We start from the raw sequence: 16,078 nt of genomic DNA, 5'->3' as shown, positions 1-16,078 counted from the left end.
TACATAGGAAATGTTTCGTTCAAAGTCATCATACACAAGATCGTATTTGTTACAACTATTAAGTTTTGAATTCGATTTAGAATCCACGAAAAGCTTACAGTTTGACAACAATATGTTGCAAGATAATCTGCGCCGACTGGCTTTGTTTGTGTCCGTATTTTTAGTGGGATTAAAATGTTGTAAAATCTTGTCAACTGTTGGCCCTTCATAAATTGAATAATTCATGACCTGTTTTCCCCCAAAACATAGGATCAAACTGTCAACTTTTCTAACAAGCCTTAACGTTTGCGTATTTATCAATTTTTTCTTTTTTAAACTATAACGTGATTTAGAATAAAACTTTGATATAATTATTGAAAATTTCAAACGTGCTTATAATTTGAACTAGCCGAGCCGAGCCGGAGACCTTTCATTGATGTAAAAACGTGCGATTTTCTATTCGCGGCCTAATACGCAGATTAATGACGTACGGTATAGACAGACATAGGCATGGCTATGCCTCTCTTCTATGTTGTCGTTTTCAAGAATATCGCTATTTTCAAAATATATACGTTTCTGCAACTATACCGTTGAATGTTTCAAATTATAATGTTCAACGGATTACACTTTCGAAACATGTTTTAAGCCGGCTTTTGCTAATTGTTTACTAGTTAACGTTTATGCGAGAAAATTATATGAAATTTGAAACGATTTGTGTAAATTTCCTCGACGACATTTTTGTTTGTTTAATGACACGTGTTACGTGTTGTCGAGAATAATTTTTTTTCGTCTCTTCCTTTGGGGGTTTCTTTTTCAGAAAATTAATTATGGCAGTTCCTTTCAAGACGAATTTCAAAAAACAAGGAAAATAATAAATTTTCAAAATTACAGGTAGGTGCACTTACTTGAATATTACAGATGGTTCGTGATGAATTAAATAAAAAATGCATCATTCAATTGGCAATTCATAAATCTTCAACGTATTCAAGATTTTCGATTTCTTTCAATTGAATAGGTAATATTGAATGCAATTTCTCACCTTTCAAGACATGTAAAAATTCATTTTAAAAAAATGTTTTCATGCTCATTTTACATTTTTCAATTTTTTTTTTAAATTTATGATTATTTTTAAGCATACAAAACATAAATAAATATTTAATTTTTCAATAAAATTTGAGTAAAAATTTTTCAAAATATTGAATGAAATGAAATCTATTAGGTATGAATGAAATTCAGATGATAATTTTCTAAATCAAATCATGATTTAGGTATTTGGTTTAACTTCAAAGATGACCGATTCAATTTACATAGAATATTACTTAATTGCCTCAAAGAAAAAAATGAATGGAAAAGTTTAAACATTTTAGCTTGCAATTGCAAAATCAATTTGCAAAATTGAAAGAGGTGTACCTACCTAATATTTTGTAAGTTCTATAATTTTACTTCCTCCTAGAACCCTGCAGACCACGTCGAGAATGCCAAGAAAACAATGCCCTACATTCATACAGGCCAAGTTCTCCTAACACAGTATAGCGACGAATTTTCATTTTTCATCGTTGAATTCTATTTAATAATATCGTTGAAGCGAGTGTTTTATATGTGTTTATAAAAAGACGCGCGGAATGAAAATTTATCGTATTTTGAAAGATTTTGAAACAACATGTCAGTGGTAGATATTTTTTTTTAAAACACGACTCGACACAGATGAACGGAAATGTAATAATTTAAAAAGCACCCAACGCGTTCGCAGTTTCTCGTTTCCCGTCTCCTTGTCCTCACACTTAGACACCTTTTAATTTTGGAATAAGTTGAATAAGTATCAGAATCTTATACTCAGCAGAGAATTTCAATAAACGAACAACGAACCAAAGCTCGAGTTCACGTATACGAAGCTCGTTTCTAGTCTAGAAAATAATTTTTACCCAGTTTTATAAACAGCAAAACAAAGTATTACTCCAAGATATATCATTAAGCTGTAGGTACTAGTGTTTGTAGCAGACGAGAGAAACGTGTAAGGAAGATCAAAGAACCTTGTTAGGTAGGTACCTTATACCTAACCTACATATGTAGCAGTCGTTTAAATTTTTGAAGATTTATTCGCGTGGAAATCTCCCTTCTACCTTTATAAATCTAATCAAACTTTTCATTCGTCCATATCACATTTATATACAGAATAATATTAAAACACATAGGTACATTACATACATACACACATCAGTAACGTTTCCTGCTCTGTTGTGCTGCATTCAAAAGCGTGGTCGTTGGCGAAAAAAATTCAATTTTTGAGCAACGTCACGTTAACTTAAACTTTCACAGATTTCTCTAGGGAATTTTTAAAACCTTTGAAAGTTATATGCCTTGACCATAAATGAAATTTTTAAATATCGTTACATCATTCTACTTTTGTTTCTTTACCTGTAGTTACAGAGCTTTTTATCAGATTATTTGATCAGGACTGAAGGACCACACTGATAACCACAGTTTCCAAGCTTTAAGATCATAGAGACCGAACCAGGGCATTCGCCTTCCCTCTCAAAACCGAAATCTTAACCTACATAATGATTTTGCCGAGTTTATCAGTTTAGGTAGGTAGGTATTATGCAATATGCATCCGTTTCTTGCAATATCATCTTTCCTAGCCCTCTAACCTTTCATTTTAATGAAATAATAAAAACAAACTGCATATTAAAATGTGGGTAGTCAAGGACCTCAACACCTAAAAATTCTGAAGCAACATTTATTGCTATCTATAGGTACCTAAGCGGCTAAGCGTTTACTTTTCTGGATGAGTGTAGAATATCGCTCGCGAATGTTGCATTTAATAACATAGGTAATGCAAACTTTGATACGGAGGTAATAATATCACAGAATTAATCAACTAGGTATGTTATACACAGATACAATTTGCTGTAAATGATATCATGCTACATTATTACACCCAAGTACATTTCCTTTGATTTATCTTGGAAGGAATAGCCCTACTATTTCAATTTACCTTTATTGAAGTAATTATAAATTTTTCTATTGAATCAACACTAATATACCAACATGCATAGTACGTACCATAAATGATAAAAATCGAGAATCTTCGATGCATTAATTAATTTTTTAATTGCATTACCTAGGTACTGTAAAGTGTGAGTAAATAAATGTAATTAAGCAAATGCCATCTTTTTCATTTTTTTTTCAAGAAGGGAAGAAAAGAAAAAATGAAAGCACGAGTTTTGAATATTTGCCAAGTCATCAATTTTGATAAGCATTGTTTCATGAAAGCGTTTTTTCATCATTCTCATAACATTTCAATCAGCTCGTCGTATAATATGAGTCAAAACTTTCTACGTTGCACATAATTATGCATTATGAAAATAAGAACATTCATCGATACTCGAACACCATTCGTTTTAATTGCACGAATTGAGTATGAATATTTTCAATTGTAAGGTAAGTACAGATATTCCAACAACAAAAAATCCACACATCGATCTAGGATAGTTTTTTATTTGTAGAATAAAGCGATAAAAAGAAATCATTAAAAAACGTTATACTTGTATAATCTTACGCAATAATCTTCTCAGCTTATAATATCCTAACTACCAAATTCTAAATAACCTCAGCGAATAGTCTTCACGTTTGAATGGTCGATCTAACATCATTCGTTCGGATCCACGTATCTTAATCTTCAGCTCTGTGAAAAGAGCGTCATAAATTCGATTCCATCGATCCAAGATGGACTGATATTAAATCAACTCGTGTAAATAATTCAGCGCTATCAACTCCAGTTTTCAAATAAATGAACAAAAAAAAAAGCAGCGAAAAAAAAAGGTTAAAATTCCAATTTAAAAATCCATCATCGTATTTAACTAGAAAATAAACAGTCCTTTGGTATCGTTATGCGATAAAACAACGTTGATAAATCAAAAATTAATCCCAACAAAATTTACCAACTCCTGTATCTTTAAAAATCGGAAAAATGGACGTGAAACTGATGTACTTAATTAATTTCGTTCTTCTACCAATTAGATGGAAAAAGATGGGAGCATCTCGAAAAGCAGTAGCAATTCGACTCTTTTGGACTGGCCTATGTCGTCAGACGTACAGATAGGTACAGTGTAGTGATGTTTTTTACCATCTTTTCGAAATACTCGAGTACTTATTTTAGTTTAGCAAAAAAAATACTGCGGTTTAATCGGATCACCATCATTCTAAATGATATTCTGTTGTACGATTTTGGATCTTAAGTTTAAAAAATCAACCGAAAAATAAACATGATTAAAAGCTTACTACCGCAGCATGTAGCAGGAAAAAAATAAAATCATCAAGACCATCGCTAACAAACTTAATACATAACAACTCTAAAAATACCAATTATCTTAGAACGTAAAATAGCAGAAACAAAATTACCATTACTTCAGTTGAAGGCGATAAAATGAAAAAAAAATAGTTAGGTGCCAATTAACAATACTGATCGTACCAAACCCGAAAAAAAAAATGAAAAATCCAAATGAGTAATTTTTTTTCAATTTTTAAAATAATGGAAGCGAAAAAATGAGAACGGCGAACCCGGTATTCGGAAATTCTTACTTAATCAACCCTTTCTTGCGGTACACATCGCGCATCAGAGATTTCAGGTATTTCACTTCGCGATTAATATCCTCCAACTTGTCCTTCAACTCCTTATTCCTATCTTCTAGTTGTTTCTCTTCGTTGCGGACTTCTTCGACTTCGGCTTTCTTTTTCATCCTGTATCTCGTGGCCGCATTCTTATTCTGTTCTTTTTTCCTTATCTTACGATCTTCGGGAGGCGGTCTCGAGTACGGTTTAGACTTCCGCCTACTAGATGTGGTACCACTAGCCGTGCTAGAGCTGGCCGCCGAGCTGTATCCGCTGACCGATTTCATTCTACGAGGCGGCGACCATTCCGGATCGTCTAAGCCGCTATCCGAACCCTGACTCGGACTTGACGCTCCGCCGCAATCTGAGAAATCGTCCATCGAACATGATTTCTCCGAGTACGTGGACGTCATGTCATCCACCCTGGTCATCACCAACTGCTCTAACTCGTCCGGCTCGATTTCCTGCAGTATTTTGCGCGCCATCGCCAACTGCCCGATTTCGTCGGTTTCGATCTCTTGCAATAATTTCAGAATTTCGTCATCTTTAGGACTGTCGGGCGGAGTAAGGGTTTCCGCTTTTACCCAAGCCGATTCGATGCTCGGTACCGGAGATACCGGCGACACCGGACTCGGCAGAGGCATCGGTATCGTCGTCATCGATGGAAGTGGCACGCTGGTCATCGGTGATATCGGACCCGGAGCCACCGATGTGGTCGGCTGCGCCACCGAAGACTGCGTGTGCACCGGAGACGTGTACACGAACAGATGTTGCGGAGAAGGTGCCGCTGCGGATGTTAACGTTAGCGGCGGTCCTCTCAATCCGGTCAACGCTCCATCGTAACTGAATTCGCCGTTCGGCATTTCCGGTTCATTTTTAATCTCGTTCGCAGCCTGGAACGCGTAGTTGTGGAATCTCTGCACATTATTTTGCAATTTCTGCGGGTTGTAGTACTGTTGCGGGGATGGTACGTTGTCGAAAAATGGCAAATCGATAGATTTCTCTGTCGCAAACCAATCGAATGGTTCTGATTCTGTAAACAGAAGAAAACGAAAATATTAGTCGAGCTGTAATTTAAAATTAAAATATTTCAAACATAAAATAATAACTAGTACATAGCCAGAAACAGCAGAACCGCAATGAAGTGTCATCTTCTTTTATTCTATCTGTTTATTGAATGGAAAAACATAACTTGCTTACGAGATTAGATTACACTCCCTCTTCCCCTCCAAAAACTAGTCTATAATTTACTTAGTGAAATCTTTGTTCTTCAAAATTTTGATGAATTCGTAACACGAAATCAATATTTTTAGAAAACTGAAACGATGACGAAAAGTAAAAGTACTGTCAGAGAATAGAATCATTGAAAACTACCAACTGGATGAAACTTTTTCACAACAAAAATTTCATTTTGCCAATTGCACACGATACCTGACACAAACACGTGTTTTTTTTTCAGCAAATCCAATGAACAACGTGATAATCCAAACGGAAGCTTTCTGTTATCTTTTCTGATGTCGAGTACACATAAAACGCAGTCTAATCGGCGAGCAGCGGAAAAGCCCATCGTTGAAAAATTATCTCAATCTTCAACTTTTGTCTACATCGCCATCGCATTACATGTACTATTAAACATATCACAGAGTAGTTTTTCATCGTGTTAATTATCTCTTTTCTTATTTACTCTGCTCGCATCGTCAATTTCTATTACGCAACTGCGTAATTCATTCCTACATTTTACACAAATCACCAGACATTTCTGTACATGAAAGATGCTACAGTTCATTCGGCAAAAAAACCCAAGTGGAAACATGAACGACATTAAAATAAATTATCAAATTTCAAATCGTCAAAATACTCCTTCCCTTCCAATATTTGCAAAATATGCAATCGTCTCCCACCAAGGAGTCATATTCCAATTAGGCATGAGAAAATAAAGACGTACGTGTAATTACCCTATTTAACTTTTATCGCTGGCGGCAGTGCGAAATTGATAAATGATAATACATAATACGAGTAATACCCTCGTCCTAGATATGTTAATTTTTACATCAGCCAATAAGATGAACCGGAAATATGTGTATTTTCAAACCAGACTAAATTCCTGTAAAAATTACTTCGTATTAATTACAATTGATGTTGTATCAATGTGTGCTATCTAACTCGATACTTTCATTATTTTTATGGTACCACTTCATTTTTTTTTTTTTTAGCGATGCTTCAATGGCATTTTTTACGTCGAAACATAGCTCGATTCGTACCTCTACCTTACTATCAATTAGATAACTAGGCTATACACTCGTAAGTACAATTTATATTTTTCGAATCGAGATAACAAAGACCTTCCTCTACACATACGAGTATCAAAATTCACACAAGGCGTATCGAATACGTCGTCGTCAACGAATCAAATAATCGTAAGCTTATTACAATGCATTGACATTATTTTCACAAAAAAAAAAAAGAAAGAAAGAAGGTACAACACAATGCTAAGCTTTACAGATAGAATAAAATACCCTACACGTGGATATTCTTTTTTGAAAAATTTATCATTTTTTCCCCTCTCAAGTCACATCTTTTTTAAAACCAATAACAATTAAAAAAGCATTATGATATGGATTGTTTACAAATTTAAAACGAAGACAACAGTAACAACACCTCAACTCAACACGTGAATCTTCGATGCAAAAGAAGAAAAATTGGGAACAAATTTTGACCAGTTTAATCGTTCAATTAATACCTATCTTGGATGAAACCGAAACTCATAAAAAAATTACCACCGAATTGACGATAACCTCAAATTACATGTACGATAACCCAAGTTGAAATATTGTATGCGAAAAATTTCATCAATAGTTTAGGTGTAGAATTTGGTCAGTTCTCAGTTCATCTACAATAAATACCATTCATCAGCAAAGTAATTAAGATGCAAAAATTCAACAAGGCATTAAATAAAATTATGAAGTCGTACAATGAAACGTGCGAATATAATAATTTACACGAGGTGGTGTAATCCGATACAGAAAATTTGTCAACCAGAATACCCTATAAAAAATCACGAAAAGATTTAGCATCGTTCAAAAAAGGTGGTAACCCTGGTTGAAAGTTGAAACTTCGATATAATAAGCTATCTTGTTAAATATCCTGCGAATAGTTGAACAGATAACGATATCTTTTTTTCTGATTCATTAGCAAAATAGCCACGTTCGAGTGTAATTTATAACCCATTTTGATTAATTTTTTCTTACAGTCGATAATTTATAACGATTGGGAATTGATATTTCGCGAACGAAAATTTTTTAGTCGTTTCAGTAACTGAATAATTTTTATCATCGAGATACAACACTGTATTCGAGTATATACTTGGTAGAGATAGACGTTTCCTAAATTGCTATACAACGATTCGTATGATAATTTTATTGAATAGATTGACGACCTTTGAACTGATGATATTTAATTAACGTTGCGTTTCGCTGCTCAACTAAATATTAACATTTCACACGTCACCATTGTTGCCATACGATAAAGAAAAAAACCGCTAAAATACTCACTTATAGCCCAATAGTGTCGGTGGTAGTAGAAAGACATGCTTTAGTAAAGTTAAATTTAACAAATTTCAATAAATAAAAAACTTTATAAAAAATACGAAAAAATTTTTTGGCGGCGAATTAAGTCGAATTTGGAATAAAATTCACCTTCTTTTTACTAATTTCTGAGAGTTTACAATGATATCACGAATCCAGGTTATATGATAATCGAACTTCATACTATATGGACAACAATAGCACATTGACACAAAACATTTAGAACAGATTGCCCGTTTGACCGAAATTATCACCAAGAAAAATTGAACAGGTTTCGAAAACTGTCTTTATTTTTTCTCTCGTTGAGAAGAGAAAGAAAACTTTGAAAACGCGAGATCGAATCAACGTGAGAATCAAACGGATGTATGAACTCGAATAGCATCTTCCAAACTAGTAAAAACAACCATAACTTTATCGTGAATATAAAGAAAAGGTCAAAGGTAATCTTCCAATGACTTTGATACACACGCAGATTAAAAAAAATTATTTACAGTAAATTTCCAACTTCAATATCGTATCTCTTTCCATAATCGATAACTTAATTATTTTGCTTACATCGACGGCCAGAAATTTTATCTATTCGATTGACAGCATTTAATGCGATTTCTTTTGCAACGTTTTTTTTTTCGCATTGCACCGAATTGAAGATATGATCGTAAGCTGCTAATCGAGTTCGAGGGTTCAATTTTAAATGTACGTATTATGGATAAAAACCCTCTCAAAAAAATAAACTTTTCACAAAATGGGCGAGATCAAGTAAGCCAAGATCATTTTACATTTTTCATCAAATTTCGTACACTCGTCAGTAATATTGAAATTTTTGATCAAAATTCAGAAATACACCAAAATTGAAAAAAATCGATCAACGTTCTAATGACTTGTAACAAAAACCTGCGAAATGTTATACAATTTAAACGATGATCTCATTTACTTAATGGCTGTACATTTACCTTGACAATAAAAAGGCCAATAATTAGCTCATTTCTAAGCATATTTACATTAGCTCATATCATCAAAACAGTAATGTTACATACCAGAAAATAAATGTTCAACGAATAATTTAAATAATCATATTCAAATTGTTCCCGGTTCAATAAAAAATATCGATAAAAAAAAACGAACACAAATCAAACCCTAACCAAGTTCCTTATTCAAAATGATGACTTTTTAAAAACGATTTCGACCCATGTTTGAGACACGAATACCACCTTCGTTTGTTTATTATTACTAAACCGCGTTATGTTGTTTCTAGGTCAACTCTCCATAAGATGATGCAATATCTGGAATAGGCCTACAGACGCCTACTTGTTTACATTCAGTGCGATTCTGCTAATAAAATACCTACAAAATGATACGACGATTTTAAAAAAAGGTAATATACCTTCGCTATTTAGTTCATCGAGATGATCCAATAGTTTTCCTGCTATTTCGCTGCGCGATAATTTTCTTCCATTTCCTACACTGAGACCTAGATCTGCTATGTCATCTTGATCGAATACATTAGGCGACAACGGCCGCAAAGGCTCCAGCGAAGAATTCGCCGGTGGCCACTCCATCATTAAATCTTCCATTCTTATTCTTCTTCGATAAATGATTAAATCCAAAAGAATCCAATTGCTGATGCTTTGATATAGTCGACTGAGCGACTGAGTCGTTTGAAAACGCCATTATGGCTCTGAAATATCAAACAAAATACAATGAATATGGTGGAAAGTAGCGATAGATGCCACGTAGAACGCATTACGATATCTATAACGGGCCACCATTATGATGGAAAAAATTCTAGGAACGTGGGAACAGGAAGCAGAAAGATGTGTGACACACTTACATATTATACATCTCGCAGATCAGGATTCGAGTGTCACGAAGAAATATTACAATGTACGATAGAATTAGTATACGTAGACATGTTTAGATAATGAAATTGACGTTTCAACAGCGATTTGTTTGACGTAAACATTGACTTTTACAGCAGTCAATGGTGGAGTACAGGACACTTCAAAAATATTCTAGATAACTAAATAAATCAGTAATTAATCGCTTACCCCATCATGATAAAGATTTTGCTCTTGCCGCGGGCGGCGTAGGCCGTTTAAGGCTTTAAACTGTCATTTTTCACGATCACAAACACAGGAAAATAATTAAAAACTCTTAATAAATCTTGACCATGTTTTTGTAGAACGTACGAATGAAGATTACACCAAGTTACACAATGAACTTTCTACCTTCGAGGGAGCGTTTACAAGAAAATCTATTGTGTTTCCTGCAAACGCTGCAGACGTGGAAGCGAATTGGTTATTTCTGTTTTCATTTTCTAACATAAATTAAAGTAGAATTTAATATATTTTTAATTTTTAAAACTTTTAATTAAAATTAAAATTGGTAAATTATTTTAATTTTACGTTTTATTTTACAAAAAAAAACATAAATTAAATTAAGTAGGCTAATCACATCGAAAAAAACTTGAACCTATTTGCCTTGTGTAAAAGGTACTTTTCGGAAACATGGTAGGGGGACTGACAGTAGGGGCAGGAGGGTAAAGATTAGTCATGCTGTCATGGCACCTGGATTTGCTTTGACTATATAATACTCTTTGACTATATAATACTGGACTGCTAGCAGTGATGAACGTGACGAGTCCAACATGTCCGTTCTATAAGGCTCTGTTCGCATCCTCTCTCACCGCACTTCAGTGGAATTCGCCCTAGTTGTTTACGCTCACTTGGGTGATTCCACTGAAGTGCGGTAAGAGAGGGTGCGAACAGAGCCTTATAAACCGGAATAACGTTATACATGTTGGCAACGCGACGTTATCAAATTCACGTGTAATTTAGGTAGGTGCTAGCAGTCCAGTATTATATAGTCAAAGATAATACTGGACTGCTAGCAGTGATGAACGTGACGGGTCAATACCACCTATAGTAAAAGGCCTGAGCGCTGAATCCTTATCAGCTCTGACGTCACCACAAGTAGATGACTCGATTGTGTTTACCATTTGAATTTTAACGTATGTTTAAATGGCGAATTCGTGAAATTGAGTAAAACTTTCGTTAAAAAAGTTATTTAAATTATGAAATTCAATTAATATTTGTCATAAAATGTGTTCTAGTAATGTGGTACTGATGTTTTCAATTACAGATGGTGTTGGTTTATTTGATTTGTGTACAAAAATGAATTTTTTGCGACTCGTTTGTGTTGTGTAATTTGAATGAATAGTGATGTAAACTGTAGATTAAAATGAAAATTAATGTGTACTAGTGTGTTGTACCGGAATGATGTTGTAATGAAATAAGTAGTTAGTGAACAATGCAATCACATCAAGTTGGAGAAAAATCTACAATACAGTTTAATTTTCAAATCTACTTCTTAGACCAGCCATGCTAAAGCTGCTATGCTATGATGGATAATGGATATTAAACAAGAAATCATCAGTATCTCAAACCAATTGAAGCAGCTTTAAATTCCAAAATACTTAGTGCACTGCTACATAAGCGGCAACTCGGCAACTTAGCAACTTCGTTTCGCGTCAGTGGAACGAAAATGATAAGAAGTTGCTCGGTTATTGGCTGGAACTAGCAACCAAATCAAAATTTTTTGATTTGGTTGCCAAGTTGCCAGTTGCTGGTTGCTAGTTGCTGCTTATGTAGCAGTCGACATAGGATGGATTTCAACAGGCTTAAATACAATGTTTGCAAAGAATTTCGAGAGAAATCTCCGTCATGTATGCAATGTTTGGTGATCGTTTTATATACCTTAGTCTTTGAGTTGGAGATTATGTTCGCGTATATTCGGTAATATTTACAATAATTTGTATGTGTTGTACTTCTTTGCTATATTCCTCATTGTCAGCTGTCATCCTCCAGAGTTTTTCTTGATATTCTTTTAGAAATTAGATCATAAACGAGTGTAGTTCTCATCGTTAATGATAAAAACAGTGTTGATTATGAGCTTATATTTACTTATTTTTCCATTCAAATCATTCCCTCTTGATCTCAAATTGATTATTAAGTATCAGAATGTGATTCAAAACGCAAAATAAAATGTTCTCGGTATTTATTTCGTTCTAGTGCATTAATATTTCATTCATTTCTATAGTGTTATCGGAGTACATACTGTCTATTAGTGATGACGTCACAAAACAGCGCTCAGGCCTTTTACTATAGGTGGTATTGGACGGGTCCAACATGTCCGTTCTATAAGGCTCTGTTCGCATCCTCTCTCACCGCACTTCAGTGGAATTCGCCCTAGTTGTTTACGCTCACTTGGGTGATTCCACTGAAGTGCGGTAAGAGAGGGTGCGAACAGAGCCTTATAAACCGGAATAACGTTATACATGTTGGCAACGCGACGTTATCAAATTCACGTGTAATTTAGGTAGGTGCTAGCAGTCCAGTATTATATAGTCAAAGTGGATTTGTAGTAGTATTTTATTTACCAATTACCACCTACTTTTTGATTGTTCACCTTAAATGCGTAAAAATTTACACGTGGTAAATTTTTTACGAGGCAGATAGATTATTTTGATATGATTTTGTCAGAAAGATAGCAATTTAAATGTGAAAATTCGAATGGTAGGAAATTTTTAAAGAACTACTTCGTTCGCCTTCGAATTTTTCTTCAAATTCATAAGAATTACCAGGGATGGAAGAGCCGGGAGCGAGCCGGAGCCAGAGTCTGAAAGAGCCGGATTTTTTGAGGAGCTAGAGCCAGAGCCAAGAGCCAAATAAATGAAAGTGCAGAAAAACTTCAAGAGCTCTCTTGCAAAAGAGCTCCTTATTTTACTCAAGAGAGCTATCATCATAAGGAGTCTTTAACCTGGAAAGAGCCAGAGCCGAGTGGGAGCCCACAAAATTTTTCAGGCTCTTTGGCTCCCTAAAAGTAGAGAAAAAAGTTTTAAAATGCGCACAATTTTATCAAAAATTCAACTTTTAACAGTTTTAACACTCACATTTGTGAAGAAAATGAAGAATTTCTACGTTTGTTTCCTCATTGAGAAATGAAATGAAAATAAATGCAGTGTATTTTCATTTTTTTCATCGTTTTTCACAAATTTTGAACTCGAATTTAAAGAGCCAAGAGCCAGAGCTGGAGCTGGAGTAGGAGCCAAGAAATTGGAAGAGGGAGCCGAGAGTCAAAGAGCGGAGTCAGAAAGAATTGAGGAGCGAGCAAGGAGCCAAAGAGCTCATGTGAAGAAAAAGAGCAAAGAGCCAAGAGCGAGCCAGAGCTGAAACTTGCAGGGAGCTGAGCCAGAGCCAAGAGCGGGAGCCCTGAATTCACGGCTCTTCCATCCCTGAGAATTACATTCAATTACAATATATTTTCAATTTATTGCATCATTGTAGATTATCCGGTTATCATTATGAATTATCGTGACCAATTAATTGGATGAATGAATAGCGAGTTCTTGACAAAAATTAAATGTCAAATTACCCCTATTTTAATTCAATTTTCATTTTATGAACAATTTTTGATCTAGGCTAACTATTTCCAAAATTTCACTCAAAGTCGTCGTAGTTCGTCTTGTTCGAAACAAAAATTCTTGAATAATATTCTGATTTTTTACCATTCTTAGTTCAGTTAGTTCACGTACAATGGCGTTGTTTTTAAACCTATATGTAGGTATACTTACAAAAAGTACCGATCCAAAGAATTCCTGCCCCCGCCCACCCACTTGAGGAATATTCATCCAAGAAAATAAAAAAAATCTGAAAAAATTAAATAACAAAACATATTTGAAAAAATTTAAAAATTTCAATGTAAAAATTTATTGATATAAAGACAATGGAACCCCGCCATTCAAGACATTACAAATTTATTTCATTACGAAAATACTAATTAAGTAATAATATAAATGAGTAAATAACAAGTACGTAACTGAATAATAGACTATAAAAAAAAATGAATACCTAAATTTTTTATTTTGATTGATTCATAGGGCCCTACATAATTATAATTCAAATTTTGTTACGTTTGGAAATAATTCAATTTCTTGATAAAATTAAATTATAAGTTTTAAATTTTTATCCGCCCTTTTTTCATTTTTAAAAAAATAATAATGTAATTTTTTCCAATTTAAACCTATACGAGTAGGTACTTACAAAAAGTACCAATTTTGGAATTTTTTAGGTGTATTTTGGTTTATTCTACATCAAAAATGTTGAGATAATTTTTTGTTTTAATTGCTCAACTATGAAATATTTTTTAGATAATTTTTAAAATAAAAAAAATCATGGCCTTAGAAGTCGTAATTTAGATACAGCAAAATAGCAATAGATATCAATATCACGTATCACATTAGACAAGACAGTTGCAATTATTTTACTTCAAATTAGGCCGGCAGCCCGATAGCTTCTTATGTTTTAAAGGTTTGGCTTCGGACCATGTTCGGACCCCTCAGACTTTTATATCGGATCGCAAATGAAAATTTACTCTGATAAAATACGTAATTTATTTCATTATTTTAGACTGGTTATATTTATTTTTTTAATTTGCCAATTTGCCATGCAAGTATCACTTCTACTTCTACCCAACTCCCACGCTCATTTTGCAATGCATTCATTAACCCACTGGAAATTCGAATAAAATCACCGCTGATCAGAATTTTTGGTGATTTATCCGTGAAATTGTAGCATGTTCCAGTACCCAGGTAGAGGGTCCAGCCGGTAGCATCTCAAGGCTACTTTTATTCTTTGTATTGGTACTGGTAGACATTTTTTCTCGTCTCGACTACACAGCTACCAAGGTTAAAACAAGTCCTCCTCTACACGTCTCCTCGAGAATTCCCTTCACCCTTGTCACCGAATTCGGTGTCTTTAGTCGCGATTTAAATCTAAACCACGAACGTATCCCACTGTACACTATACTGAATTATTTTTTCATCTAATACATCTTCCCATCATCATTCATACTCGGAGAAAAAGTTTCATACTAGAGATGTCTGTCATGTACGAAGTTGTACCAGTTATGCCTGATTTTTTTTTCAATTCACTTGTTGATACATTAGAGTAGCCGGTGTCCGAATATCGGCTTGTTTTAAATGCAAACAGACAAATCATTGAGCAGTGACCGTTGAAAATTCAAGGGGTTCATAAACCCAGCTTTCTTATTCTTTGAAATTGTTGCATTTCGGTTCTGAAAAAAAGAGAGGAATGAATTAGAAAAATTTTAAACTATGGGGTTGATTTTTTTCTCATCTATAGGTACAGTACCTACACCGAACTAGAGCAAAATTGAATAATAATTCATAAGTCATTTATAATTTCAAGTGTTTCTATTCAACTGATTACTGTCAAGTATCGTACAATTTTCGGGTGCTTATAATTTTGCTCTAGTTTTGCGCCGACGCAATATACCTATTACCTACCTACCTAAATCGTGTTTCTAAAAAGTAATTCGGTAAAATACTTCTTCAACATTCAAATTGACAATCATTTTATTTTGAGGAAAACGAAACATTTGAATATCCTTTTCTATATCCTTTATCGGATCTGATTTCTCTCATCCTTACGTAATTGAGTTGCTGAACGAAGCTTTACGGAGGAAACGTGGCAACGTTGAATGAGTTTTTTATATTTTACGTTTGCTATCGCTCATAATTTAGGTACTCATTTGATTATTCAACTTCAGTCATACTTCTTAAACCGTACCTACTTACTTGGAAATTTTCTTCATTTTTGATTCATTGACAATTGCGCCTTCAATGTTGCAGTTTGCCATATTTCGTGTAGAAAAACCACTTTTTTTCCTATGCAGGTTTAGAACATGTTTAGATGTAAGTGCAAATTAGTACCTGAAACTGATACATTGAATTAGTTTTCGGACATTATAAATATTCATTTCATGTATCAATAAAATACGACCTGTTTATTCTGTATATATTTTAAACGATCCTGTTTTATTAAAAT

The 16,078-nt window shown here is 34.0% G+C and overlaps 1 protein-coding gene and 1 long non-coding RNA gene across 3 annotated transcripts; one reads left to right on the top strand and one right to left on the bottom strand.

Moving 5' to 3' along the window:
- Positions 1–3,457: 3,457 nt before the first annotated feature.
- Positions 3,458–10,381, bottom strand: crc (bZIP transcription factor crc). Of its 2 annotated transcripts, XM_065369708.1 has the most exons (3): positions 10,220–10,381; positions 9,556–9,849; positions 3,458–5,623 (listed from the first exon to the last, which is right to left on the bottom strand). In XM_065369708.1, the coding sequence occupies exons 2-3, from the start codon at positions 9,743–9,745 to the stop codon at positions 4,557–4,559; spliced, it is 1,257 nt and encodes a 418-aa protein (XP_065225780.1). In that variant the 5' UTR covers positions 9,746–9,849; positions 10,220–10,381; the 3' UTR covers positions 3,458–4,556. The 2 variants fall into 2 exon arrangements, with proteins under 2 accessions (XP_065225780.1, XP_065225781.1); XM_065369709.1 differs by lacking the exons at positions 9,556–9,849; positions 10,220–10,381 and adding an exon at positions 8,142–8,279.
- On the top strand, positions 8,746–9,820 carry LOC135849328 (uncharacterized). Its single transcript, XR_010559519.1, has 2 exons — positions 8,746–8,930; positions 9,427–9,820. It is a non-coding gene; the product is annotated as an uncharacterized LOC135849328 (long non-coding RNA).
- Positions 10,382–16,078: the final 5,697 nt, after the last annotated feature.

The sequence above is a fragment of the Planococcus citri genome, chromosome 5 (assembly GCF_950023065.1).
Source record: "Planococcus citri chromosome 5, ihPlaCitr1.1, whole genome shotgun sequence".
NCBI lineage: Eukaryota > Metazoa > Arthropoda > Insecta > Hemiptera > Pseudococcidae > Planococcus > Planococcus citri.
Note: the sequence above shows the minus strand (reverse complement) of the source record. Positions and strands in the feature narration are given on the sequence as shown.

Excerpts from the sequence above, each read along its gene's own strand:
- crc (XM_065369708.1), bottom strand. The coding sequence starts at position 9,745 with ATGGAAGATTTAATGATGGAGTGGCCACCGGCGAATTCTTCGCTGGAG. Across the intron at positions 5,624-9,555 it reads CGATGAACTAAATAGCGAAG|AATCAGAACCATTCGATTGG; the intron begins GTATATTACCTT and ends TTCTGTTTACAG.